Source organism: Rhineura floridana, chromosome 11 (assembly GCF_030035675.1).
Source record: "Rhineura floridana isolate rRhiFlo1 chromosome 11, rRhiFlo1.hap2, whole genome shotgun sequence".
NCBI classification, from domain to species: Eukaryota; Metazoa; Chordata; class Lepidosauria; order Squamata; family Rhineuridae; genus Rhineura; species Rhineura floridana.
The window spans coordinates 43504953-43529547 of NC_084490.1; the positions used below are offsets into that span (position 1 = coordinate 43504953).

Here is a 24595-nt window from a genome sequence, read left to right on the forward strand (position 1 = left end):
TCCTTTGCCCGCCCCCAGATAGAAACTATCCTGCAAAGAGTTTCCTGAAATAATCTGTCTGTACCAACATCATATTTTTGTTCCCTTCCTCCCCCCCTCGCCCACCAATGCCTGAGGAAAATTCTGTGAAACTTACACACATAAAGAGCTTTCTATGTTGTGATGTTTGTTTGAACTTATTCACGGCATTTTGACATTGTTCCAATCTTAAAAGTAATTCTCCCAGAGAAGCCAAGTTTTAAATGCCTATTTTTTTATTTAAGATTCTTCTGAAAGAAGGCATAGTTTAAAGTGTATATTTGGGATGAGTGTGTTAATTTTTTTACAGATTATTTTCCTACACCTCTGATTTCCCTCTCTCAACGTGGCTTTTTAAGACTCTTCATATCCTGTCTTTCTTTGACCTAGGTATCCCCTTGAGACAAAAGACATTGTTATTGCTCAGCCAAACACTCCTTTGAGCTACCCCATTCAAGGGGCTGAGGTAATGCCTTTGCACACCGTTGTGATTCCAGGTATGTTAATAGCAATAGTGAAATGACAACCAGAAAAATTAAACAGTTACGGAAACTTACTGACCAAAGACTTTATCTGGCTCTTTAAAGCAGAACCTCTAACTCAACTGCTTAAATTTTTCACTAGATGCTGCCTGGTAATTTAAGGAGACCTTGGCCAGGGTGCCCATTGCTGGGGTATCTTTGTTAATCTTGAATAAACATATTTCATGAAGCCCTGAGTTTGGTGTCCAGTTTCAGGTCCTCATGGTGGTTATGAAGCCCACAGTCGCTACTGTTGGCAAACTGAAGCAAGAGTGAAGAATTATAGGGCTACAACACTAGCAGTTCAAAGGGAACATGAAAGGTGGTATTCAGGTACTCTTTAATCAGAAGGCCATGTTCATTGCACTCCAACAATTGATTTTTTTCAAACTTCTAGACACCTTCTTTCCAAAGAGTGCCTAGAGCTTAGGTCATTTATGGGATCTTTTGGCATATGTCAAGCAATATGGAATCTGAGCATGTGCAGAATGCATTTATCTCATAAACTGCTTCTGCATAAGAGGCAGGGCTTCAGGGTCAGAGAGCCTGGTTGAATGAAATCTCTCTCTGTCTTTTAAAAACAATTAATTGGGTTTGCAATCCATAATTGGCTATAGCTACAACTTTGGGAGTTGTAGCTCTGTTCCCCTCAGAGCTACAACTCCCAAAGTAGTTTAACCATTTACCCCTCTTCCCAGGGAACTCTGGGAATTGTAGCTCTGTGAGGGGAAATAGGGGTCTCCTAACAATTCTGAACTGTGCCCTGAACAAACTACAGTTCTCAGGAGTCTTTGTGGGAAGTCTTGACTGTTAAAGTGATATAAGAGCGCTTTAAATGTGTAGTGTAGCTTACATCCTTTCCCTAATCCCCCCTTTTGCCTTGTCAGCTGGGAGAAACAAGTGTAGTGAAAAGTGGGGACGAAGTTAGTTGAAAGAGTGGGGTACAGGAAGGCCGCTCAGTGGGCTGGTTTTGGCCCACTGGAGCCTTTCTTGGGAGAGTATTGCAGCCAACTCTGTAAATCAAGCTTTGTTGCACTTTTACAAAACAAAAGAGTATTGTGCCATGCTACTTATTTATTGTCCCCCAAGTTAAAAATTTCTTGTTTTGCTTTTGTTCTTGAAGGGCTTGGTTTCCATGGAACAAGTACAGAAAATCTCCAGGTAACTTGGTGTTTTCATCAAGTTAATTATGTGGTGCCATTCTGGCTTCTCAAGGTGATGTGACAGAGAAGAAATAGGCAAGGCATGACAGAAGAAATAGGCCATGTTGACTGACTTGCTTTCTCTTGACAAGCATGGAACAAGCAAGACAATAAAAAATCCAAATTCTCAGGCTCTGAAAGCTGGGTGGTTCTTGAATGTTTCCCAAGAGGAGCAGGCATCTGTGCCAGTCCAAACAATTTTAGTGCTCGAGGAAGGAAATCTTCTCTTTCCTCTATTTTAAGAAAAGATATCAATCTTGAGTAGCTCCTGTTTACATTTTAAATGGGGTTTGCTCAGGGAAACATACTGGATTTGTAGTACATTTGGCTTCTCTCTGCCAACCTTGCCCAGACTTGGCTCTTGCTCTGCCAGACTGCTGGGCTGACCTGTCAGGTGAAGTGCTTCTTTTAAATGGCCCAGAATGACTGGTGGACATTTCCTTAATAGGATCTAATGGCTAGAAGATAGTCAGAGAACCCTCTGAAGGCTTTGGAAAAGAAAAACCATTGAAAGACGATGTACCCTTCCTTCCGCTGCCCCAGCTAGGGAAAGGGGAATGATGGTAGTGCTGTGTGTATGGGGTAGGGGAAGCAGCAGTTTTGTGGGGGAGAAGAGGGAGCTCTAGCTAGGAGCTCTGGAAGCACCTAAGAACATAGGAAGCTGCCTTTGGTCCATCTAGCTGTTTGGACTGCAGGGATGGGCAAGAAATTCGATTCAGTTCACGTTTCAGATTTGCACTTTCCAAAATATGAGAACTGAAACACAGCTATCCTCCGAAATTCACCCTTATTTGAATCGTGCAACGCAGTTCGCAAAACGGTGTTCACAAAAAATGCATATGTTGGGGAAAGCGTGCATAAGGTGTGCCCAGTAGGGACTGCCTTGCATCTACGTTTAGGTTGGAAGCATTTAATGACACAGCATTGTTGAGTGTTTGGTAAGGTTTCCACCATCATGAGGCCAAATCCCAGCTGGACCAGAGTTGAAGCTCTCGTCGAAAACCTCTGGCCACCACAGTAGAATCTGGGCTGTGTGTCATCCATGCATAATCAGAAATTGGTATTCTGGTGAAGAATTCAGCTTTAATTAAAAAATGCACGCACGTACACACACCATTCTTCAGTCTTGAGTTTATGAAGATAGTCCTTGAAAATTTGTGAGGAAATGTCACGCGCTGGGAGAAGGGTCCATAGCTTGATGGTAGAGCATCTGCTTTGCATGGAGAGAGTCCTTGTTCCAGAGGCACTTGGGGAAATTAAACATGGTGCCAGCAGCACACAGTACTGATGCTACAGAGAGGTGGAGCACAACAAAAACACCCCCCCGCATGGAAACACACCGCCACTGGTAAGCCTGCACCCCATAAAGCTTGCCCTGCAAAGCTTTCATCTCCTTTCACAGCCCTAATTTCAGATCCTCTGTTTACCTCCCATTTGTGCCAATGAAGCCCCATCTGCACTGTACATTTAAAGGAGCATCATACCGCTTTTAACAGCCATGACTTCCCCCAAAGCATCGTAAGAAATGTAGTTTGGAAAAGGTCTTAAGAGTTGTTAGGAGGCCTCTATATTACTCACAGAGCTACAGTTCCAAGAGTGGTATAGCAGTCAATCCCTTTGTCCACACAACTCTGGGAATTGTATCTCTGTGAGGAGGAATAGGGTCTCCTAACAGCTCTTGGCATCCTTTACAAACGACAGTTCCTAGGATTCTTTGAGGAAAGACACGACTTTTTAAAAGTGATATAATATTGCTCTAAATATATTGTGCAGATGGGGCCTAGGTTTGTGTGTAATCTGGTTTAGGTGAAGAACTGAATTTTATTTGCTCCTAAGAGAGGTTTTCTTTTTTTGTCTTTTTTTTTTGGAAAAAAACCTCTAGGTGATTCTACAGACATCATTTGGTGCTCTGAACACCCTTGTTGATGTAGCTGAAGATGTTGTGCATGGGCGAGGGGAGAAAAAGCTGATAATCTCAACTTCCCATGTGGAGCTGCTAAATTACATACTGGAACACATCACATACACTAGTACAGAGTACCTGCTCGATGTAGTGGATATGGGTGAGTTAGTTGCTCTTTGACTTGACCCCCTCTAAGCTCTGGTGTTAGAATTACTGCAGGAAGTTTAAGCGGTAGTTGATGGCCATTTTTCCTTGGAATGCTTGAAAGAGAGTGCTGTAATGTTAGGAGCTGAAGGCAACTAATTCTTATCCTTTTGGCCCTCGTTTTATTTCTTGTTAAAATCATTAAACTGCACACCATCTTTGTGATTTTGAAAATGGCGGATTCTATTCATTTTTAAGACCTTGGGGGGAGTAACAAAAAACTCACAGAAGAACACTGTTGCCCAATCAAAAAGGGCATTTGAGAAGACTGACTAAAACATACAGCCTCTAAACGTCAAAGCCAGGCTATGATTGTGACTCAGTGAGGAAGCACATGCTTTGTATGCCGTTGGTCCAAGGTTCAATCCCTGGCATCCCCTAAAAGTGTTATAAGAGCAAATAGTCTAAACTGGTATAAGGCAGCTGCCTATAACAGTATATTAATGATTGCAATGGCTGCCAGAGAATAAAATACAATGTAATCAGTGCATTATGCCTGGACTGCAAATGCATGGATGGGGAACCTGTGGCTGTCCAGATGTTGCTGCATTACAGTGCTCATCATCCTTGACTTTTGGCCACACTGGCTGAAGCTGATGAGATTTGGAATCCAGCAACGTTTGCAAGACCATTGGTTCCCCATCCCTGCTTGAAAAGAATTACATTGGTATTGGCGTGAAATGGCCCAATTGGAGGGTTTCTCCCTAATATAAATAGCCACCTACCCTGTCATCCTGGGTCCAAATAAAGGCAATCTCCTTCCCTGATGCACTGTCCCCCATCCCAGCCAATTTCCAGGCTCAATTCAAAGTGCTGTTTCTCACCATGTTGTGGTGTTGGTTTCATTGTTTTGGTAGTATTGTTTTTAGATTTGACAATATTGGGAACCACCCTGCAATTGTGTTACCTTAAGGGATGGAATATAAAGTGTGCAGCACAAGGCATCCGTGAGGCACTTGTGCTATGCTTCTCCATCATGGAAGGCAAAACAAAAAGGGAAGAGAAGAAGTCTAAATGGCTTTGGTCCATAGCCTTTGCCAACAGGGGATCCTGCGGATGTTTGGGGCTACAACTCCCATTAACTCCAGCCAATATGCCTGCGCTGGCTGGGGCTGATGGTAGTGGGTAGTCCAAAATATCTGGAGGGCACCAGGTTGGTAAAGGCTGTTCTACTACACAATCCTGCTTGTTAATTCAGATCTGCATCAGGTCCATTGTCCCCCTTTCTGAGGCCAGGCAGGTGGCTACTGAAGAAAGGGCCTTTGTGATGGTGCTCTCTGCCCAGAATGCTTTTTGTCTAGTGGCATCTGTTCTTTTAGGCACCAGGTGACGTCTCTTTTGTTAACTTGTGCTTTCAATGATTATTTAATGATTAATACGCCTTTCAAGGGTTACTTCGTTGCTGTTATCTCCTAGCTCTGCTGTTCTTATCTTAGTGTTATATTTGATCTTTGTTTTTCTTCTTTATTGGTTTTGATTGATGTGTTGTATGCTACCTTGAAAGCAGGATATAAAGCCTATAAATAGTAACAATCTCACTTTTGAGTAAACTTTAATTTCTGGATTTTATGTTGAGGCAATTGCCACTGCTTTGAAAATATAGGTACAAACAGACCAGGGGGCATGGATGGGGGACCTGTGGCCTTCCAGATGTTGCTTGGCTACAATTCCTATAATACCTAACCACTGGCCATGCTGGCTCAGGCTGAACAGGAGTTGAGGTCCTGCTGATGTGTTTGGACTCTAAGCTGTCCATCTGTGCCCCAAATAATCCTCCCTCCCTCCAGCCCTCTCTGTTAAATATTAAGCTTCCAAGGAATGTGAATGTTGCTTTCCTTTTTTTAAAAAGCAAGCTTTACAATCTTTGTGTTAGGATCTATGGATTATAATTGTATTTTGCAGAATTAAGCACATGCAGTAAACACTAAGCAATAGCTACACTTTAGCTTGGTAGAAATTACACTGGTATAGGGGAAAATAACAAACTAATTCTTTTTTTAGGAAATGTATTTGGATAGAAAAGACTAACTAACTAGATAGGATATGCTGTAGAAGAGACATCTGCTGCATCTGTGTTTCACCTTAGAGAGCTATGCTGGCAAGAAGAACAAAGGAAGACTTAGATCAGAGGAAGAGCAGGAAAGGATATAAAGTTTCCTTTGAGAATATCAGTTTACACCTGGAAGGAAAGGTCAGTTTATGTGAGAGTGGGCAGAACTGTCTAGGAATCTAGGAGGACTTCTCTCTATCTCTCCACTCTCCTTGTAGCATGCAATCCCTGCCTCCCCACCCCCACTTCAAACTGAGTTGCACTGTCAGATTTCCAACACTTTGAAGCTATGAACAGAAACATTTAGGAAAATATGGGCATTGTCTGATAAGAGACTTTGCCAACAGAAGTGTGGGTGGTCTCCCAGCAGTTGTAAGGTTCTGCTGTAAGTTCCCGTGAAGGAGGTGTGGCTGATGGACCAGGGATTGTTTGAACTGTGGAAGCCATGAAACTGGCAACTAACCACCTACCTTTGATTGCTTTCCAGTGAAATTTACAATAGGAACTCATCATGTTAGGTTTCCTGTGACCATCCGACAGCCAGGCCTCCCTAAGCTGTTTGACCCAGGATCAGGTGAGCTTTGGACACACGTTCAGATAGCAACACCCATGACAACAGAACATATTCATTAGCTCTCTATTAACAGAGATGGGCAGAAGGTAGAGCCACATCTTACTTGTAGATTGGGGTGGGTGAACCTTTTTCAGCCCAAGGGCCACATTTCCTTTGGTGCAATCTTCTTTGGGCCCAAGTGCCAATGGTGGCTGGGGCTAGCAGGCAGATGTGAATTTTACCTTTGTACAGTAGGCTAATTTCTATACACACTTCGCTGTCCTCCATCCAGAAAAGCAAGAGGCATTAGTCATGTTCTGGCCAGGCAAAAATATTCATGGAGGGTGCAAAGGAGGGCTGGTGAGGAATGTGGCAAAGAAGAGTCTGTGGCTTGGGGAGAGTCCTGGGGACCAGTTAGAGAGACCTGGAGGGCCACATTGCCCCCTGGGTCTGAGGTTCCTCATCCCTGTTGTAGATCTTTGGATGATTCTAAGCCAATCAGCAAGGATTTTCAACTCCTAATTTTAAGAATGGCAAAAATAAAACACTTCCCCATCCCAGACTGCTGAAATGAAGAACCTGTAATGGATTTTTCTGTAGAACGACCGTGAACTCTGTTCTGGTACTCAAAACACATTCCTGAGTTCAGCATTCTTTAATCCCAGGTGGGTATCTTTTGTACCTGCCTCTGGTTGGTGGATCTTGGGGTTCTAGTAAAAAAAACAAAATAGATCATGCTGGTCTGAAGTCTGCCCACCCTGTCCTAAAGAAATTTATGTTGAGAGATCAAATTGAACCCTACAAAGCAGCCGCAAACATTGTATGGTAGGGTAAGAGCAATTACACCACTTCTGTGGAAGGCGGCCTTTACTACACCTAAGTAGGCACCCAGAGTGAGAATAGCAGCCCAGGAACAGGACCTTCATAAGAAGAGGCCTACTGTAGACTGTGGTAGGAAATGTTTGTACTTGGATGTGAGGCTCATTACTAGACTCCTAGAGTCAGTGGTGGCAGGTGCCCATTGGACTTGTAGGGCAGATGACCAGGAGCCCAAAAAGTAGGCCGAGCCAGAGCCAACCACAGGGGGCGCCTTTTAATTCTAGCTTTATCCCATCCTCTTCCCTGTCGAGTTCTAAAAGGGCAACAGCTTGTAGACTATGGAGGAAGAAGCTGAAAGGAGTGTCACCCCCTGGACTCATTGTTAAGTAGGAAGGCAGGTGGGAGCTGGCTGAGGTTGATGGGGCAGTGCTGCATTTGCCCTAACGGACCGGCCTCCACTGCCTAGAGCAGCCTTTCCCAACCGGTGTGCCTCCAGATGTTGTTTGACCACAACTCCCATCAGCTGCCATTGGCAATGCTGGCTGAGGCTGATGGGAGTTGTGGTCCAACAACATCTGGAGGCACACTGGTTGGGAAAGGCTGGCCTAGAGTAAGCTGAGGGAAACAAACCCACATAGCTCTTTGAGCATCTAAGCTCACCCTGAGCTCCCCTCCTTTGTGCCTCAGGTAATGATGTCAATAATCTGGTGACCATCACAACAAAAACTTTCTTGCGCTACCACAAACTGCGGATCCTCATCAAGAGCATAAGACAGTATTATCCGTATATGAAGGTCATTGTGGCAGACGACAGTGAACATCCAGAGATGATCCAAGAGGCTAATGTTGAACAATACATTATGCCCTTTGCAAAGGTAATGACACTTGCAGGAGTGGCTTCTTCCGCTGATGAGAGGGACTTTCTGGCTCCTAGTAAAGTTAGCCGCTCCTGGGTCTTCTGACAGCAATGTGGCAGGTGACAGGGAGAACCTTGACAGGCCATGATGTACGCTAGGGATGGGAGACCTGTAGCCCTCCAGATGTTGCTGGACTGCAACTTCCATAATCCCTGACTATTGGTCATGCTGGCTGGGGCTGCTGTGAGTTGTAGTCCAACAACATCTGGAGAACCATAAGTTCCCTACCTCTGGTGTGTGTTGAACTTCCACATCTTCTGCCTGTCCCCTAGCAGGGATGACTCCCTCTTAATGTTGAGAGAGGCATACATAAGTCCTAAGCCTCAGAGGTTCTGTCACTTCTTGTGAAACTCTTCACATCCTTGCCCTCGTGCATCCTAACTTCTCCTTTTATGCCCCTTTTTTGTACCCTTTGTTCCTTGTCTTCCAGCCCCCAGAGTCCAGAGCTTATCATTCTCTGAACAGGATTCTGGTGTTCTCTCTATCTCTCACCTAAAATAGCTGAGAGTTGTTGTGAGAGGAGAGACAATATTAAGGAAAGTGGGTAGCCCATCCCCAGACAGGGCAATCTGCTGCCAACTGCCCTGTGAGGTCGAACAGGAGAGAGAGTATGTTGGGTAAAAAAGACCTGAGCCTACTTGAGCTGGGCTGTCCCCCTTTACCCACCCACCCTTTGGGCCCCTGCCCCTAACTATTGTCCTATGGAAAGAACCTGGTAACTTATTTTTATATTGCTTTAAAAATTGTTTAAATATTTTGAAGTTATTTGTAAGTTTGCCTTGGAAGGATTTTTATCCAGAACAATGGGATATAATTATAATAACTATAATAGTCCTGGGAGAATGGTTTAAGGCTATTGAAGGAAAAAGAGCTAGCTTTCCTGGTTCATATTAATGTGGCAAAAGGTTAGAGTGTTGGACTATGACCTGGAAGATGAGGGTTCAAATCCCCACTCGGCCATGAAGCTCACTGGGTGACATTGGGCCAGTCACTGCTTCTCAGCCTTATCTACTTCGCAGAGTTGTTGTGAGGATAAAATGGAGAGGGGAAGAACTATGTGTATCACTTTTAGCTCCTTGGAGGAAAGGTGGGATAGAAATGTAATAATAATTCATAAATGTTACTCTGGTGGCATGAGAGCGATGGCAGTGCCACCACTTTCCACCCCGCCTGTGAGAAGTGGCAATGTGAGAAGCCCTAGACCAGGTGACCCTTTGGTCCTCCAGATGTTTTGGAACTACAGTTTTCATCAGCCCTAGCAAGCATGGCTAGGGATGATAGGAGCTGTAGTTCAGCAACGTCTGGAGGGGGACAAAGGCTTCCCACACCTGGACTAGAGCAGTAGTCTTCAACTTTTTCAGACCTGGGACCCACCTTTAACTCTGGGGGCTGATTTTCTTAATATTTTTACCCCGTACTTGTACAGTGGTAGTTCTGCCTTTGCAACCCACCTTAGATCAGGCTGCAATCCAGTAGTGGGTCCTGACCAGAGCTTGGAAAAGTTACTTTTTTGAACTACAACTCCCATCAGCCCCAGCCAGCATGGCCACTGGATTGGGCTGATGGGAGTTGTAGTTCAAAAAAGTAACTTTTCCAAGCTCTGGTCCTGACCCACCCGTAGAAGACCAGTGGCTAGAGAATGCAAGAGGAGCTTCCGCTACAGATCCTCCCGATGCCAGCATTAACCCTCTGAAATTTAAGTTGTTACTGGCCTTGGAAAGAAATGTAACTTGTGCTCCTCTGTGCCTTGGGGCTTCTTGTATTATGAAGCTAATACAGAGGAATGGGGTTGCTGTGGCTCCTGCACCAGAACTGGGCCTTAAGAGTTATAGCTGGAATAAGGGGGAACCGTAGCATAGATTTATTCCGAATGCTACATAGCTTCTCGTGATACTTTGTTGGCACGGAAAGGAACAGCACTGTAGTGGTAACATAGGAACAGGGTCTGAGGAACATGGTACCCCTTGCCATACCTTCAAGATGACTGGATCTGGCTGCTAGTGACTGATTTGATTCCCCACCAAAGAGTGTGTCCCATGAGACTAAGCAGGTCACATCCACTATAGCACTGCCCCTCGTTTTTTTCTAAAGCACCTTCCCCACCCTGAACCACTCCAGATGCTGTTGCACTACAGTTCCCATCAGCCCCAGCCAGCATGGCCAATGGTCAGGGGTGCTGGAATCCAACAGCATCTGGAGTTCACCATGTTCTAAAACCTTGCAACATCTGGAGGGAACCAGGAGAAACTATTCTCAAAGCCTTGCTTAGAAACCTCTGATGCAGTGCCTAATTGACAGGCTTAATTGCTTCCGAGGTTATGCAAAGGATGGGGACAGGCTTATTGCTGTGGAAAGCTCCTGAACAAAATCACACTGCTGACACTGCCTCTGTGTTCTCTGAAGCTTCTTCCTGATTTACTTCATCAGGGCTGGTTTGCAGGGAGAAACCTCGCCATCTCTCAAGTCACAACCAAATATTACCTCTGGGTGGATGATGACTTCTTGTTCACTGCCAACACCAAGATTGAGAAACTAGTGGATGTGTTGGAGAACAGCAACTTGGATGTGGTATGAAATTTGGGGGGGGGGGTTGCTGTGCCCTCTTCTAGTCTCTCAATTTAGCTCTGGCCAATGTGAAATTTTTATTGCATTCCTAGAAGAAATCATACTTTAACTGCCTGAGACACCCATGGCTGCTCCTAACAACATTTGGTCCCTTTTGAGTCCATTTAGCAGACTCGATTGCACCAAGGGGGTCTGTATTTAGATTATAACCTCTGGCTCATTAGATATTGTTGGGACTCCAGCTCTAGTCAGCATGGTTTATAGGTTTCAGCACTTTGGACAGCTCCTGGAAAAAATCTCGGCGTGGATTCCACTGACATGGAGCCATCATGGCTGGAAATGATTGGAGTTGTAGCCCAGCTATCCCTGGAGGGCCACAGGTTCCCTATCCCTGGCTCAGTCAAATAAAAGATTTCAAATAATAAACTAAACACTGCAGATATTTGTCCTTGAATTTAGATATTTGTTGAAAGCATCCAATTCCTGTTTCCCTACTTAGCTAATTCTGCCACATTATGGGACAATATTCCATCAGAAGGAAGGCCATAACATGTGTTAAATCCATTTTGCCCATTTATTATGTCTGGGATTTTTTGTTTCCCCCTTCACTACTAGCTTCTTATGATTGGGACTGCAGTTCTGATAGGTCCCCACACTGTGGTACCTATAGAAAAAATAAACCTAAAGCTATGTGTTGTGAAAGGGATGCTGTTATTACTGTAGGAGGAAAGGGTTAAAAATCCCTCCTTGCAAGCTGCAGCCCCAATCCAGCCATCACCACCCCAAGTGGTAGTTGCTAATTAGTGTAACCCAACCTAGGCACATTAACTATGATCCAGCATTTGACATTTCATATAGTTTGGGCATAACCTTGCACCCAGGAAAGGATGTGCAAGAATAAAATTTAATACTGGATGCATAATTCAACCTTCTAGGATCTCTTCTACTTTGTCACCCCCAGGCGTAGAACAGAGGATTCAAAATGACTCTGGCCAGCCAAGATGAAACTGGATAGACAAACATTTTTCTCTCTCTTTCATAACATTAGAATTCATGGACATCCAATGAAGCTGAATGCTGGAAGATTCAGGGCAGGCAAAATAAAGTACCTCTTCACAAAGCACGTAGTTAAACTATGAAATCCACTCCTATAGGAGGCAGTGATTGCCACCAACTTGGGTGGCTTTAAAAGTGGGTAAGAAAAAACCCCACACAGCCATGAAGCTCACTGGGTGACCTTGGGCCAGTCACTGGCTCTCAGCCTCAGAGGAAGGCAATGGTAAACCCCCTCTGAGTACCGCTTACTATGAAAACCCTATTCATAGGGTTGCCAAAAGTCAGAATCAACTTGAAGGCAGTACAACCAACCAACCAAAACACATGGAAGATAAGGCTATCAGTGGCTACTAGCCATGATTGCTGTGCTCTGCATCTATGGCTGGCGGTAGTGTTTCTGAATACTAGTTGCTGGAAACTGCAGGAGAGGACTGGGCTCTTGCACTCAGATTCTGTTTGTGGGTTTCCCATAAGGCATCTAGTTGGCCACTGTGAGAACAGGATGCTGGATTAGATTGGCCACTGGACTGATCCAGCAAGCTGTTATGTTCTTATGATGGAATTATGCATGTATGCATGCACACACAATGGAAGTATGGCCGGGTTTCTTTACTTTGCAGCTGCTCGTTACCGGGGGAGAGTGATTGTGATGGACAAAGTGTTTTGCAGTGAACCTTGACTGTCATTATTAACCTTTTCTTTGAAGTATCCCTGCTTGATAAAACTGCATTTTCCCTAGAACACCGCATTAATAACCAAGGATTATACCCGTTCCCAGTTTTTTTAAACAGGAATGTGGTCCTCCACATGTTATTGGACTCAAATTCCCATTAGACCCAGTCAACATGACTAATGGTCAGGAATGGTGGGAGTTGTAATCCAGCAACATCTGAAGGGCCACAAGTTCCCCACCTGCATTTTAACAGGAATATGTGTGCACGTTTCAACAGCAACAATATAGTGGTAAAGTGTGGATAAGCAAGAAGGCTGTATATTGCTGATTGGAGCCGATGTGGCTTATAGGTCGGAGGCAGCGTTGGTGGGAATGACTACAAATTTAAGCTCATCTATGAGGAAGGAGCGGACAGCGGCTGTTTACACCTCCGATATGGCTTCTACCACCGCCTAGAAGGCTTTCCCAATTGTGTGGTCGCCAGTGGGGTAGTCAATTTCTTCCTCGCTCATACTGAGAAGAGCAGGCGTGTTGGATTTGACCCTAAGCTGCAGAGGGTGGCTCACTCAGGTAAATCCAGACCCCCCCCACCGATTATTGTCTTTTATGTGTGCTAATGTTGTCCCTTAGTACCTGTTGAAAGTGAGATCATATGAAGCTGCAATGCATGTTTTCATGGCCTGCGGAGATCTTGGTAACATTTTCAGCGTCATGGCTTTTATGTATGGAAAGCCATGCTGCTAGCTTCTGAGGTGGCCAAGGTAAGCCTGAAATTCCCTAAGTTGGTGGTTCTTGATCTTGTGGTGGCGATGATCACCCGGACAAGAAAATGTTAGCAAGCCAGCCTGCTCAAAGGACTTCAGAGACTGAACAGCCATCTGTTGCCGATGATTTAGCTCTGAGCTAGATGGCCTGGCAAGGCCCCCTTGCACTCTTACGGTTCTGTGAAAAGTAAGATTGAAAGCTCAGTTCACAATGTTCATTCTTGCCTTCCCCAGGAGAAACAAGCTTGCCAAAAAGATGGGGTTTAAATCAGGAGTGGGGAACCTTATTATTATTATTACAATGTTAAAAACCATTTTAAAACAAATTATTAGGTCTGGCCCAAGTCCCAAATTGACCCATTGGGTCATTTTGCCCAAACCAGGCCTACTTGCCCCACACCTGACATCTGTAACATAAGATGTGGGGCAGGTAGAAAGACACTGCTGCCAAGGGACAATTGGGAACCAGTTATGAAGACATGCTGTCACTGCTGATTGGTGGTGAAAGCCAGCCTGCTGGGATTGACTGTGCTACTGAATTCCCAACTGCCCCCTATCCAAAGTGGGCTCTCACAGGTGGCAACTTCAAGCCTACTGGATCAGTTGTGCATCTGTGGAATTTACAGTGGTCATGCTAAAAGGAAGCAAGAAAAAAAGTTTGGGGGGCTGGGAAGTGATTCCCTCAATTCTTTCTTTCCACTTTTGAGAACCTCTGACAATTAGTATTTAAAGTATAAAAGACAAGTAGGCCACAAAAAAGCCCAACTCAATCTGGGTGGGGTTCCAAATGTTGTTTCTAAGCCTCCAAGGTGCTCTTTCAAAACGTTGTGCTGCTTCTGGGTTCAACAATTCCAGAAAACTGATCTCTTGGGGGGGGGGAATGTAACTCCTCCCCCCAGCTATGGCTTGGTGTCTTTTACTTAACCTCAACACCCCACCCTGGGAAAATGACATGTTAATTTTGTTCATGCTTGCCAACTCAAAACCTTACTGAAATTTAGTTTTGTTGGCACTTTCACCAACTCAGAAACCATTTTCGTATGCGAGTGGGGCCACACTTAGCTGTGTCAGCCCTGGTACCCACACGGGTGTCTGAAAGGGGCAGGCAGGTACAGCTATAGTACTGCTTAGTCCTCCATGTGTTTCCTCCTTATATGAAAAGAGGTCTCACATTCAAAAGTTTTATGATTTTGTTTTGTATGTTTTATGAAAATTTGAATAAAAATTATTGTAAAAAAAAAAAAATGATTTAGCTCTGAGCTAGATGGCCTGGCAAGGCCCCCTTGCACTCTTACGGTTCTGTGAAAAGTAAGATTGAAAGCTCAGTTCACAATGTTCATTCTTGCCTTCCCCAGGAGAAACAAGCTTGCCAAAAAGATGGGGTTTAAATCAGGAGTGGGGAACCTTATTATTATTATTACAATGTTAAAAACCATTTTAAAACAAATTATTAGGTCTGGCCCAAGTCCCAAATTGACCCATCGGGTCATTTTGCCCAAACCAGGCCCACTTGCCCCACACCTGACATCTGTAACATAAAAAAAAAAAAGTTTTGTGTGCTCCCCCCCCCAATTTACTGCAGGAATGAGGAACCTGTGGCCCTCCAGATGTTGTTGGACTCCAACTCCAATCAGCCCCAGGCACCATGGCCAATGGTCAGGGATGATGAGAGCTGTAGTCCAGCAATAACCCAGCAATGTCTGGAGGGCCACATGTCCCCCCTCCCCCAATTTACTGACTGACTTCTCTCCCTTTCAATCTTCCCTTCAGAGTATTTTATGGACGGACTGGGGAGTTTACGTGTGGGCTCCTGTAATCATGTTGTCGTAGGCCACCAGCCACGCAACACTGAAACTGACTCAGAGAAGGTTGCTGTTGAGAAGACGTATGGTAGATTCCGGGCCAACACACAGGAACAGATCCGGTTTAAACTGGCTTTGCATTACTTTAAGAACAGGATGAAGTGCTACACACAGGGGTGACTGCCATCTTCCAACTATACTAATCCGAAGTTCCCTAGGCAGGACACTTCTGAGTGGCAGTGGACTCGCCTCGGAGACTTTGATTATCTTGTCCTAGAAGAAGAAGTTCTGAACCCACAGGATGAAAACCATAACTCTTGCTCTACATTGCATTTTCTGGGACTTCCCGGTTGAGGGGTTTCTCACAGCAGAAACTCTACCATGAAATGGATATCTGAAGTGCCATTCATTTTATTTTTTAAACAGCTCATTATAGGAGTTATGCCTACTGCATTGAAGAAAGGCAGTGGTAAGGCACTTCTTGAAGAGGCCCTCCCTGGTTTCAAGAAAGCTTTTATCTAATGTGCCTTTCTTGGGCAAGGTGATTTGAGAGGTCGTGGCTGGCCAGCTGCAGGCATGTCTGGAGAAAGCAGATTATCTAGAACCATTTCAATCTGGCTTCAGGATTAAGTTTAGCACTGAAAACAGTCTTGGTATCCTGTCTCAAGAGACAGGAAGATGGCAACTCTGTTGGTTTGCCTTGATCTCTCAGCAGCTTTTGACACCATTGAGTATGGTGTCCTTCCGGAAAGACTCAGAGGGATTGGAGTTGGAGCCACTGTATTACAGTGGCTCCACTTCTACCTGCAGGGTCATCACCAGAAACTAGCACTGAGGCTTTTGTTCAGCGCCAAGGCTTTTGAGTTCTGGAGTCTCATGAGGGTCCATTCTGTTTCCTATGCTATTCAACGTCTATAATAATAATAATAAAAAAATTTAATTTATGTGTCGCCTATCTGGCCGTTGGCCACTCTAGGCGACGTACATATAACAATTAAAACAGAATACAATAAATACAATAATGCAATGTAAAAACAATACAGCAGCAACCACTGGGAGCCGTTGTCTGGGGATTTGGAGCACAGTGTTGTCAATATGCTAATGACACACAGCTCTCTCTCTCCATTCCTTCTGAATTGGGAGAGGTTGTGAAAGAGTTGGATCGGTGTCTGGAAGCAGTGAAGGGCTGGATGGTTGCCAATAAACTGAGGCTGAATCCTGGAAAGATGGAGGTGCTGTGGGTCAGTGGTACCTATGTCCTTGTATTGGGTGTATAGCCTTGCCTGGGAGGGGTTGCACTGTCCTTGAAGGGACAGTTTTATAGTCTGGGAGCACTCCTGGATTCAACTTGTCACTGCAGTGTCAGGTGGCCTTTGGTCAGAAATGTTCTGCCCAGCTTAGGCTGGTTCACCACTTACAAGCATTCTTGGATCAGGATAGCCTAGCCTCAGTTGTCCATGCTCTAGAGACCTCCCACTTAAGACTACTGCAATGTGCTGTATATGGAGCTGTCCATGAAGACTCTCCAGAGGCTGCACCTAGTGCAGAGTGTGCTATTAGTAAGTGGGGCAGCCCAATGGGACCATGTGTCACTGTTCCTGAAAGCTCTGCACTTGCTGCCAGTAAGCTTATAAGCCCAATTCAAGGTATTAGTGCTACCATAAAAAAGGTAAAGGTGTCCCCGCACTTATAGTGTGAGTCGTTTCCAACTCTTAGGGTGACATCTTACGACATTTAGTAGGCAGACCGTATATATGGGGTGGGATTGCCAGTTCCTTCTCTGGTCTTTCTTTACCCCCCAGCATATGCCGGGTACTCATTTTACCGACCACGGATGGATGGAAGGCTGAGTGGACCTCGACCCCTTTTACCGGAGATGTGCTACCACACAAAGCCCTAAATGCTTGGGACCCAAGTACCTAAAGGAGCAACTCCCAAAGTATCAACTATCTCAGGCCCTGTGGTCAGCACCACAGCACCTCTGGCTGCTGACCAGTTGGTAGTGACCTGTGACAGGGCCTTCTGTGTGGTGGCTCCCCATTTGTAGAATGCCCTCCCCAGTGAGGTGTGTTTGTCTCCCTCATTATTGGCTTCCAGGTCAAATTTTAAAACATTCCAGTTTGATGGCTGGAAGATATTGGCCATGGTAACTTGAAATTAGTAACTATGAAGGTATGTGATTGTTTATAAATGTTCTAGATGCTCCACATGTTTTGAAATGGTTTGTAAATTGTTTGAAATGGTTTTAAATACCTTTTTATTTTATTTTAAATTGTGGTGTTCTATCTGTTTGATGTTTGCTGCCCCAGGCTCCTTTTGAGATGAAGGGTGGGATAGAAATTTAGTAATATTTAAAAAACCCACACCAAATTCAGTAACATGCATTTTTTTAAGAAGTTTTCCTGTGCTTTTATGTATAACTTTCTACTTTGGGCAAGTCTCTAGGCAAAAGGTTCTGCAGCTGTAAGGCTATAGTGATACGCTTTTTAAAAAAAACATTTTTAAGGATGTTTTGTTTTAGTAAGTTTTTAAGGATATTCTGTTTTAATATATGATATAAAGTCTGTTTTGATGATGATTTAGTGTGTTTTTTGTTTGCTGCCCTGGGCTCCTACTGGGAGGAAAGGCAGGATATAAATCTAATCTAATAATAATAATAAATGATCAGGACCAGCTCATGTCAGGTCAGGTATTGTTCTAAGCTGTTTCCACCAGTGTCTTGTCTACAGAGCCACTCCTGCTTGTAAAAGACAACAGGCAGGTGCTGCTTTGTACTTGGCTGACCTTTCGTTGGCTCCATTTCATGGATTCCCAATGCCCATTTAGTGCTCCTGGCTTGGCTATAGACTTTTCCAGGACAGCACTGTGGCCCATCCCTGAGCAGATAGGAGTAATGTTCCTGCAGCCTGCCTGCCTTGCTCTCTGGGCCAGTTCCAGATTTGAGGGTTCTGGTAGGCACCTTCCTCTCTCAGTGGGCCTTGGTCTGCTGGCTGTGGTGGTACTCTTCCAAGTAGGGCCAGGCAGCTGGGTCTAGCTATCCATGTGATTTCCTGCAATGACCTAGACTTACTGTAGGTAATGGTGGATTTATGGTTTGTGAGGCCCTGCATGCCATCCTTTGGGGGGCAGGGTGGGGGCTATTCATTCATCTAAACAAACGATGTTCAAAAATACAATGGAGCTAAATGTGTGAGTTAATAACATTGGTTATCTTTTTATTATTAAATTAAATAGTATTTTTTCTAATTAATGGTATAGTCAGGTTTCAGGTATGCCTGAAGTGATTACTAACTCTGGGCGCACACATTCCCAGCTGCTGGATTGGGCTAGAAACAGTGACACTGTAGTAGCAGTTTGTGGGGTGTAGTTCCCCATCAACACAGGACTATGTGTTCAAAAGGTAATGCTGTCCTAGGTGTGAAAGAGGTCCCTCACCCCTTACAGGGTTGTTGCAAGGATTGCACTTGAAAGCACTAGACAAAACATTTCGAGCAGTAAATCAGAAGACAAATCAAAATATGATTTTTTTTCTTTTATTTTTTTTTTAAAAATGAAACAGTGGAGTAAAGCAGTTTGTGGCAGTAACCAAGCTGGAAGTAAAATGGAGCCAGCCTCCATATGTAATCGCAACTTTGGATCTGAGCCAGCTAACCTGCCTCATGCAAAAGACAAGAAGTCAAAGAACAGAGATTAGAAAAGGAAACTCAGAGAGAAAAGGGTTTTTTAAAAAAACAAAAACAAAAAAAAACAAAATTACAGTTGACCAAAGGGAGGGAAACAATTGTTAACAGCCTTTCAGAGATGGGGTCTGAACTCGTGATGATTTCCATGGCTTAGAATAAAAGGGAGAAACAGTAAACACTATATTGTTTTTAAAAGTCGTTATAATATTGTACGGCAGACAGATTCCATTCCAAATTCACACAACCTTTTTTTGCATATAAATGATTTGTAAATAAGATAACAATTGATCACTCTGAAAGAAGGTAATCCGGACCTACACCCAAGTAGCAAAATAGCTTTAATACGACGTCTCCATCAAAGTAACCGGGAGATGTAAACTTCTTGCTGTTGCTTTTTCTAGCCTGAGATGGCTTTAGAGAAAGATCAGAGAAACTCTATGGAGGATTGATCTATTCAAACATGTTAACTAAACTGATCCTCCATGTTCAGAGACAGTGTATCGGATGCTGGTGGCAAAAAAACAAAACAAAAAAACCAACAGAAATGGCAAAATTGTCATCAGGTCCTGCTGGGAACTGGCCAGAGCCATTTAACCTGTCACTGTTGGAAATGGACTGCTGGCCTAAAGCTGGTCTCACCCAACAGAACAATTTTTATGAGTTCTTCCCACCCGCTCACCCCATCCTGCGCAAGTTATTTTGATAAACTATTGACTGAGATCCATTGAGGTTATTTGTTATATATGTATGTAGATGCTCAGTACCCTCAAAGGAGGAAGAGAAAAGATTTGCAAAAGACTATGCACTTGTGGGTCTAAGGCACAATTCAATCAATCACTGTTTGATAGCTGTCTCAACACTTGTCAGCACTTATGCTAAGAATGTGGAAAGAAAATGGGGGTGATGAGTTTCTGATGGGGATTATTAGGAAAGAAAAGAAACAAGTATCAGATGTTGCATTTAAAACAAAGTCATAAAAGGGGGAGAAAATGGTTGAGGTTGGGGCTCTTACAAACTAATACACACTTTAAAAAACAGGATTAATTAACTTGTAGAGGGGAAGTGGGTAACGCAGCCTCAGTGGGACACCAGCAGTTGTCCCAACACCTTTGTTGTCAAATGGCTTGTAGCCATTAATTGTTTCTATGGTGTTCTCAACAGGCAAACTGCTTTCCAGTCTCCCTTGCCTTTGTTCTTCTAACAGCCTGGTGAAGTAGCAAGAGATTATTTTGCCACCATTTTACAGACTGGAAGCACTGAGGCTGGAGAGGCAAGACTCTCTGTTCCAGCAACAAACACAGTCTACTTGCAGAATTCACAGACTGATCATCTGCTATATTGGGTGTGCAAATACCCATTGTGCTTGATTGGGGAAGACCCATATCCAGCAACAGGGTAATCTGTGTAGCCTCTCAGCAATTTGTGCCTGTGTCTACCTAGCTCACTTTTGATACTGCTTCTTTGAGTACACAGCAGCACACACACAGCTTTTTTTCCTGATCTCCTTATCCTTTAGATCAGGACCAGTAACTTGTCCAATGAACCCATGGCAGGAATCTGAATGTGGGCTTGCTCAGTAATGCATCCACTGGGCCAGGCTAGAGCACGCTGGCCATGCCAGTACCTGGATCCTATCCCCCTCTACAGTTTACCAAGTCTGCTTTAAAAAGCAGAGAGCTCCCATAATTTCTATTTATTTATTTTAAGCAGAACGATATTTCTTTGGGGGGGAAAGTATTTTTCTCCCTACACTACACAGCATGTTGTATTAATTTCTAACCTATTTACTTTTTAAAAATCTATTGTTGCTAAGAGGTAGATAAACAAACATGGTTATATTCATTATCCTGCATGTATATATGGTCCTCACGCCCCTAGATTGACACGACGTGCAGCTCAACAGGCACTTCAGGGTGCTGATTGATACACTGGCTGAGAGATGGGGAGTGAGGGTGGTACCCAATCTAAACTAAACCAAGACACCGGCTGGTGGTGGGTGTCTTTTTGCTTCCATCATTAATCTGCAATGCATGGAATGCCTCTGATCAAAAGGGAGAGTGTCAGATTTAAGAAGGCCATGACTTTAATTCCTATTGCTGAAGAAATAGCCATTTTAAAGACTAGAAGTGAGCTTCTGAGTTCCTCAGAACTCTTCTTCAGGCATAGCTATTTAAAGCAAAACTAAAAACAGTTGTTTTTTTTATGGTGGCCCAACTGAGTCTCTGCTTTTTAGAGTTAGCCGGCTGGCTGAAGCTGTTGGCAGTTTTCACCTGACAGATGGGATTCATGGGTGCATGTAAATTTCTACACATTGGGTGTGCTGTATGTAAAAAGGGTGCTTGTAGGTGTTGTGGGGTACTCATGCTGCCAACTAGTAATGCATGCACAACCTCAAATATTTCCCTCTACATAGTAGGCACTCTTGATTTGTGTGTAATATATTCTGCCATTGTGGCACCTGTTTAGATTTCAAACAGTCCTAGTTTGAGAGGATTCCATTTATATACACAGCTGAGAATTTAATTATATTGCCTCTGGGAATACAGCAATCAAAAAGTATTAGGTGTTTCTCCTGCTCTATTTGACCCTTACACCACTCTTGGGACTGACTTATATTAGTAGAAGCCTATTATCCATTAGGTTTGTTTGAAGGAATGAGTGGGGTTTTCTTTTCCTCACCAGGGTATCTGATGGTTGCTCATACTTTAAATCAGACATCTGTGATGAGTGGCTGTTATCTCATATGCAAGCAATGAAATAAGAAACCTCAGGCCCCCTGAAAATTGGGTAAGCCAGTCATTCCACCAAAACCCGTCTCCCCCTGCCCACTTTTTGGCCTGCATATGGCAGGCAAGGGGTGGCAGATCTTACCTTCTCTATGACACGCTCCCCGTAGCTACTGGGTTTATAGTCGCAGCGATTTCAGCTAGCTTGTTTCCTGTTTTAAATGCTATGGCACTGAAACAGCCATTCATATAAAATCAGTCTTTGCCTGAAAGCTGCTCCCTTCCTTCGCCTGTACACCAACTGCAAATCAAGAGATCATTTGGCTTTCAAAAAGTCAAACATTTAAAAATAAGATTCTATAGTCAACAACAAAGATGCAGGATTCAAAAACATTTAAAGGAGTGAAAGAACAACTTTTTAATTTTTTTAGAGGATTGTATAGTCAAAAACTAAAGTTGGGGCATGAACAGATACTCATTTACTGAATGGTAACTTACCATGGTATTTGCCTATTAGAAGCAAGTGATGTAAAATTCTCACCACTTTGCGGGTTCTTACAATTAACTTCCAACATGCTTGTACTGAAAGCTGATTGTTTATAATATCCCGTCCAAGATACATTTTACAAAACTTGCCTTCTTTCTTACTATTGACATTTGCTACATCCTTGGCTGAAAAATAGGATGCACCAACACTGGCCCCCAGGCACTTTCAAGCTCTGTCTTCTGTAATGCTTTCATGTTTCTGAGTTCTTCTGGGGGAACTACAGATCAAGGGAAATGGTTTCTTCCCCCTTATCTCCAGGTTTAGTGTAGTAGAATCCTGCTTGTTGCTCCTTGAAGATCTTTAATAGTTTGAAATGAAGGGGAGTTGTTTGTTAGCATTACTATAGCCCATGGCCTGGAAGTGTCATCAGTCAGCAATTGGTTATTTGCTCTGATGTCATAACTGAGCTATGTAAGTTGGGGTAAATGCCCCTGCAGCCTTTGGATTTAAAGAGGTGAAGGACTAAAGGTGTCAGGCAGCTGAGTGCTAAGTGGAGGGGGGGATGTCTTAGAATTGGAATGCCAATAGTAAATTACCTACAGGCCATGGAATCTTGAATGACATTTTTAAGAGTAAACTGACTGAGTAGATTTGGAGCCTTGTAATGAAAAGGGATGAGAGGATGCCATAACCAATAGGTTTCATCCCCTATTCTACTGAGTTCATCTAAACTGGGGAAAATGTGACTCACGAGAGATCTATTATGATCTAGAGCAGCCTTTCCCAACCAGTGTGCCTCCAGATGTTGTTGGACCACAACTCCCATCAGCCTCAGCCAGCATTGCCAATGGTCAGGAAAGATGGGAGTTGTGGTCCAACAACATCTGGAGGCACACTGGTTGGGAAAGGCTGATCTAGAGAATCAGGAGAGATCTACAATAAAGGCACAGCTTCTTAATACAAGAGTGTAAAAGCATCTCATCCTTGTCTTAGAGAGGGGAGGGACATTGCACAAGTTTGCTCTGCAAGAAGTCCAGGTTTGATCCCTGGCATCTGCAGGTAGGGCTGGGAAAGGCTCCTTCTTGCAACCCTGGAGAGCTGCTGCCTGCCAGAGTGGTAGATAATACTGACCTTAATGGACCATTGGTCTTATTTGGTATAAGGGAACTTCCTATTTTTCTATATTTTCTCTCTCTCTGTGCGTATATATATACTTTGCCACACAAATCCATGCTAAGTAATGTCAGTTTCCACAAGATAAGGCGAAAGCAGTGAGAAGAGGCACAAGTGTTGACCAATTATAAGCGGAAGGTGAATATTGGCCACAGTCGCTCAATGCCACTGATGCTCAGAATAATACATCTTGGTTGTGAAATCACACAACATGGGCTTTCCTTGTTTCAGAATGTAAAATGTTCAATGCTGAATTCAGAGGACGTGCTCATGACATTTTTGGCCCTTGCTACATTTTGGCTAAAAAGTACCCTGAAAGATGGGCTTACTGGATTCCACTGCACCAGAACTAAAGTGAAGGATAAGACTTTGCAATGCAGCTATGGAAAGTCACCAGTCCACTGCATAAGCTACCCTTATACTCTTCCTTGAGGGAGCCATCCCACTTCAGGGGAGGATATGGCAGGGGAGGATCTCAAACTTTTTTTTTGCATTCTTCTTCATGTAGGGAAACAGCCTCAGAGTGGATAATACTCATTCACGCACACACTCATTCACACTCTTCTAGAATTCGTATCTTACTGTGAAGTTTGAGGTAGTTTATGCATGTGTAAATTTCGTAGCCAGTAACACCTGTGTATCCTCCAAGTAATAAAGTTATGACAGAGCCTCTTAAATTTCAGTCTTCTCCTTTCTGATGAGCCAAATTTGCATCTGGCCTACATCTTTTAAAAAGAAAGAAAGAAGGACCTTGTTTTATTCCCATCTTTCAAAAGCAAGTTCAGATGAATGACTCTACGATTATGACTGCGAGAATCAAATCCCTCCAAACATTTCCCTTTGTGGCTTTGGATCTAGATCCCAAGATTTTAATTATTTTACTTCTAAAAGCTAAGCAAAGATTTTTGGACATGCCAGTCCTTTAGGTAACCTAAGGCTTGGGATTCCTTGAGAAATCTTCAGAAGGTGTAATTTTTTAAAATGTAAAAGTAAGCTGGCCCCTAGACCCTGAAAACTAGTATAAATTTAAAGACATGCCTGATTTGATCCTAAGAGAACTGAAATGTATGCACAAAGTCAATTTGACTGCGCTGTTGTGTTTAAAGCTCCACCTGGAAACTCAAACCTAATTTTAATGGTAGTTTGGGTTGTGCATGTCCCATATATTCACTAAGAATCTGAAAGAACACTCTCATATTTAAGTTTCTAGACCTCGTGACACTGCTTAAGTACTGGATTAAAAAACAACAACCCAGAAATACTCTGGATGGAAGTCAGTCATGGGGTGGTTTGTCTTGCACAGCTCCCTGTTCTGCCCTCAACCCCCTTATGTCTTTTTATGCCCCTGAATCCTTTTGTCTTTCCAATTCCCCAATCCTCCCTTCTCTGTAGCAGACCTTTGAAGGAAAGAAAAAGCCAAACCAGCACGCCAATAAATTCCATTAATGTCAAATTATAGAGTAGCCTTATCAGTTTTAA

The 24595-nt window shown here is 43.6% G+C and overlaps 1 protein-coding gene across 1 annotated transcript in view; it reads left to right on the forward strand.

Annotated features, from left to right (window-relative positions):
* Positions 1–15227, forward strand: part of B4GALNT2 (beta-1,4-N-acetyl-galactosaminyltransferase 2 (SID blood group)) — a 32545-nt gene extending 17318 nt beyond the window's left edge. Inside the window, exons 4-11 of the mRNA XM_061592107.1 lie at positions 409–515; positions 1663–1700; positions 3624–3804; positions 6386–6472; positions 7958–8145; positions 10615–10755; positions 12832–13051; positions 15016–15227. Of these exons, the coding sequence (XP_061448091.1) occupies positions 409–515; positions 1663–1700; positions 3624–3804; positions 6386–6472; positions 7958–8145; positions 10615–10755; positions 12832–13051; positions 15016–15227 (1174 nt within the window). The remainder of the gene's footprint in view (positions 1–408; positions 516–1662; positions 1701–3623; positions 3805–6385; positions 6473–7957; positions 8146–10614; positions 10756–12831; positions 13052–15015) is intronic.
* The last annotated feature ends 9368 nt before the right edge of the window (positions 15228–24595 follow it).